The sequence below is a fragment of the Centruroides sculpturatus genome, unplaced genomic scaffold, assembly GCF_000671375.1.
Source record: "Centruroides sculpturatus isolate CEXI.00-Female unplaced genomic scaffold, Cexi_2.0 scaffold240, whole genome shotgun sequence".
In the NCBI taxonomy this organism is placed as follows: domain Eukaryota; kingdom Metazoa; phylum Arthropoda; class Arachnida; order Scorpiones; family Buthidae; genus Centruroides; species Centruroides sculpturatus.
The window spans coordinates 59,548-64,265 of NW_019384461.1; the positions used below are offsets into that span (position 1 = coordinate 59,548).

The 4,718-nt window shown below is 33.6% G+C and overlaps 1 protein-coding gene across 1 annotated transcript in view; it reads right to left on the reverse strand.

The window, feature by feature from the left end:
* The window catches only part of LOC111620872 (proteasome-associated protein ECM29 homolog), a 95,467-nt gene that overhangs the window by 55,472 nt on the left and 35,277 nt on the right, over positions 1 to 4,718 (reverse strand). Inside the window, exon 5 of the mRNA XM_023362875.1 lies at positions 4,056 to 4,291. Within this exon, the coding sequence (XP_023218643.1) occupies positions 4,056 to 4,291 (236 nt within the window). The remainder of the gene's footprint in view (positions 1 to 4,055; positions 4,292 to 4,718) is intronic.

The window sequence follows — 4,718 nt, forward strand, 5'->3', positions numbered from 1 at the left end:
GAAAAGATCGACGAATGGTGACAGAATAACCAGCCCTGCCATCAAAGGTGGATTGAGATTTTTGAACATTTTACAGCAAAAGAAATTGTTTTCAAAAACATTTGTAAAATCGTAGAATTTTCTTTGTCTCCCTGGATCTAATGCCCCCGTTGAACGAATACTTTCATTGGTGAATAATAGGTGGACGAATGAAAAAACTGATTTAAAAGTAAACACATTAGAAGCATGTATTTCCATCAAATACAACTTTCAAATGAACTGTATGGAATTTTATGACTTTAAAGCGTGAAACGGCACTATAATAAAAAAATAATTCTACTGAAAAGTATCAAAATTAATGTTATTTAAATTTTTTACAATGTGTGTATGTGTAATAATTCAGATTGTTTAAAATTTTAATGTATGCATTGTTGTATGCTACTATTTTCGTAATAAATGAGGTATTTTTTGATTTTCTTCAATATGTCCTTTATTTTCTCCCCAAAAATATGGTCACTGTAATCTATACAAGAAGGCAGGGTAGGGCACTAAGTTATTTTTTAAAAAAAGTTTGTTAAATTATTATATGTATTATTCCGTTTAATGTAACCCATATCTATCTCTTTTTCTGTTAAGTCTAAGAACTGAAGAGGGGTCATTAAGACCCAAAATGCATTTCCTTTAATAAAAAATACATAAATCAACTGTTCCTTGTGTGATGTGTTACTGAAGAAAGAAAGCCACTAGCTTTTAATTCTTTAAAGTCTATAAATAACTTTTTATTTTAAGAAAATATTAACAATAACAACATAATATAGATAGCTAGAACATTGCACAACTTTGTCATATTGCGATAAAACTGAAGCAAACTGGAAAGAAAGAAGAGGTTCCTGCACCTGTCAGGCATAGAAGAGGCAATCCTTTTACCTGCCAACCATGGGAGAGATGATCCTTGCACTGGCCAACATGAAAAATGATCCAAAAACAAAGCAATTGCCATCAATTACTTTGTTCTTATGTTTTGTTCATTTCATTTTTCTCACCTACTTTCCACTCAAGCAATGCTTTTTTGTTTTTTTTTTTTTTTTACTCCTAGACTTAAATTCCATTAGGTGTGCTCAGTTGCATAAGAAAGCACAGACATTATCACTTTTACTCCACTGTATATTGAAAAAGTCAAGACCATTATTTTTTACATTTAAATAGATCCTCATTACATTTTTGTATTTCTCATTGCAACTAATGAAAAATGGCAATCCAAATCGATCATATAGATTTAGAGAACAAACACAATTCTGTAAGCCACATAGAAGAAGCTTCGCTAATACTCAACCTCAAAAATTTTTGTGAGAAACTTAATACAATATTTTTATAATTTTTTCAAATTTGTAGTAATGTAACAAAAGTTTCCTTCTTAACATTTTTGAATGATCAACAGTCTTGTAGATTGTAAAGTGTGCAGGTGGGATAAAAAGCCAACAGTACTTTCAGTAATTTAACCTAAAAAAGCCCATTGCAGAATCCATAAAAATTACTCAGAAGTCTGATCTCTTTAAAAGAAACAACAGATATGAAAGGTAGTAGCTAAAAAAAAAAAAACTCAGATGATACAAGTCTGCCTAATCAGAGATTTGTACATTCACAAATGATATGCAGAGAACTCCCCTCAGCAGTCACAAAAGTGGTAAAAGACTGAGAAAGAGTTTCAGTCAGCATGTTTAAGCAAGTGAACAAAGTGAGTCTGTCATACCATATATAATTCATGCTAAAAACAATAAGATCCCACATTTTGCACAGAAGACAAGCTAGGCAAAAAATACCTTAATATGCTTTACACCAAGAGTTCCCCTATTGTGTTAAATGACTAGAAGTAGTTCAGTCTTTAACAGCTCTAGAAAAATCATTAAAAAATAAAAGCTGGATTGGGCCCAATAAAAGGTAAGAAGTATCCTGGTTAGTCAGTAAATCAGCATTTACACTTCTGCAATTCTCTCATGCTCTGGCAACCACAAGAAAAAAACTCTACTGCAAGAAGCCAGTTCAGAGAGACAAATGTTGAAATAAACTGATCAAGTAGAAGAATCAAATAGCTTCAAAAAAAGAGTGACTGTCAGAAACAATGTAGATTTTACTAAAAAGGAATCTATTTAAAACAATGCAAATGCTTCAAGTAATAACTAGCACTTCTGCTTAAAGCACAGTAAGGAACCTTCCTAGTTAGACACAAAAATCTCTAACTTGAGACAAGGGATATTTAGATGAAGATTTTAAAAACATACTGTTTTCAAAATCTTTATCTAAACATCCCTTACAAATTCAAGCATCAGTAGCCACTATTAATTTCAGATCTATCTATAAACCAGGCTAGGTCCTGTGGACTGAAGGTGTAAGATGGCCGACCCGGTGGAGATAGGGGACTTGAAACCCACTCCACGTGTAAGTTAGAACTGGTGTAGATTGGGCATAAAATCCCACTTCTGACGCCAGTGTAAGGTTGCCGTCTCCTAGGTAGGATCTATTAATCCCGCGTCAGGATGAACCTAAGGGAAGGTTGTATGTGGGCTGTGACGGAGGAGGCAAATGATGACAAGTGTTTTACACAAGAAAGCCGTTTATTTGTTAACATTTATGCTTACATCGACAATCCTTCACTAGTTCTTCTCGTCGGAGATGCAGATAGGAGAGAAGTTCTACATCTGACTGGCCCTGGGGCGGATGAGATGCTGTTGCTGATCAAGGTGGACGATCGAAAATTGGAAGCGGAGGAGTCCAAAGTTCTTGGTGACACACCACAATATCAGTCACGACCTTTCATGAAGTCGGAGGAGAGCTCTCCTGACCTTGATTTTCCGATTTTTATAGTTTTTTTTCTCCCACTATTCGGACTTCTGATTGGCCCCTTGTCCCCTTCCTCACTTCCTGATTGGTCTCTCTTTTGTTCGGGGGAAAACTGAGACCGACTCGGGTCACGGGAAAGGTCCAATTCCAGGTGTCTGCTCGACACCTTTCTGTTGATTGTTCTTGGGGATTATTGACAAAATTGCAAGATTTGTGCTCATAATTTAGCTCCGTTACTCGCGATTTCTGTCATCTGGGTACTCGAACGATCATATACAATGATTTATCTCTCTTAAATCTTTCCCTCTTTTCCAAAATTGTTTCCCTAGATTGACTGTTTATGAGCACTGGGGTCAAAGTTCTACCTGCATATGACCACTTGTCTCTGACTTATAACTTTTCATTCTGACATTGACAGTTCGTTTAGCACGTGTTGGAGTCATCCGAGACTCGTTGTCTACGTTTTGTGCTGCGTTGTTTAAATTATGGGATTTTCCTCTCCTCTCATATTTAATCTATCGTTATTATTTAACCATAAGAATACTGCGATTTACATGATTTCGGACCTCAGTTGGGTCCTCACAAAGGTCTTCCTACTCAGATATCAATAAAACCAATTAGGAAAGAAAACCAAATAATGCTTATCATAAATAAACTGAGGTACTGTACATTCTATCAGAAATCATCAAAAAGATGTCTCAGCAGAGATAGATGACCAATGAAACATGTTCCAATTATATACTTGAGCTATAGAGGTCCCAATTTCTGTCTGAATAAAAATCTATAGTAGAGTCCTGTACAACACACAAATAAAGCAAGCAACATCCTTGAATTATGTTGATCAGAGGTATACTTTTTTTTTTTCAACTTATAGGCCAAGGTTTAAACTTTCATAAATTGTGTGATTATACAGGTTTCAATAACACGATTTCCTATAATGCGTAATGAATCCCATGCGTTGTATGGAACTCTACTGTATTTGTTTTGCATTAAATTTGAATTTAATGCTTAGAATGCCAAAAGTATTAATTCAATATAAAAAGTTTTGAAGTTTTATCTAGAAAGTTAACTTTTTAAGGGTCTTTGGAAAAATCAAAATAATTTTCTAAAATAAAAATAAATTCCAAAATTATAGTAGAAATTTTAATATTTTTCTATATTATAGCCTATTACTCTTCTACATTTTATTTTAAAATTATAGAAATTTATATTTAAATAATAAGTATTTGCAAACAAACCTTTCTTTATGCTGTAGAGGTTTATTATCTATGCAAGACAATAAATTTGGAATTAATGAAATTTGTCTGTCAATTTCCATTCTAGGGTAACCCAATTTTAAATAAATTATGGTAAAATTTATTGAAAAAGTAGTTGCTGCAGGATCTCCATATTGCAGTAGAAGAGCTTCCATTGGAAGTTGAACTTGTGGCCTTGATTTCAAACGCTTATTAATATGAACAAGTAATTCCATAACCTTTAATAAAAAATTTTAAATTAATCTATTTCATTTTTGAAGAAAGGAAATAAAAAATGTAATCTTAAATATTTATTAAATTCAATACAAACAAATGCAGTAACTTAAATATAAATAAAGTGAAATTTATTGAAAAGTCAAGAATTTACATTATAAAATGCAGGGCTGTGGAGTCGGAGTCGGAACCGTGGAGTTTTGATGTTTTACCCGGAGTCGGAGTCGTCAAAAAATCCACCTACTCCAACTCCTTTTTACTTACCAACTTGTTATGTATATAAAATGGAAAAGTATTGGAATCGTGTCAAATTTGTCCCTCCAAGTTTTTTTTTTTTTGCAAATCTACACATTTGGAGACCTCCCGAACCCCCTCAAAAAAGTCAATAAAGGGGAAAAATTTGCGCGCGCGTGTGTGTTGGCGTCTAATTTG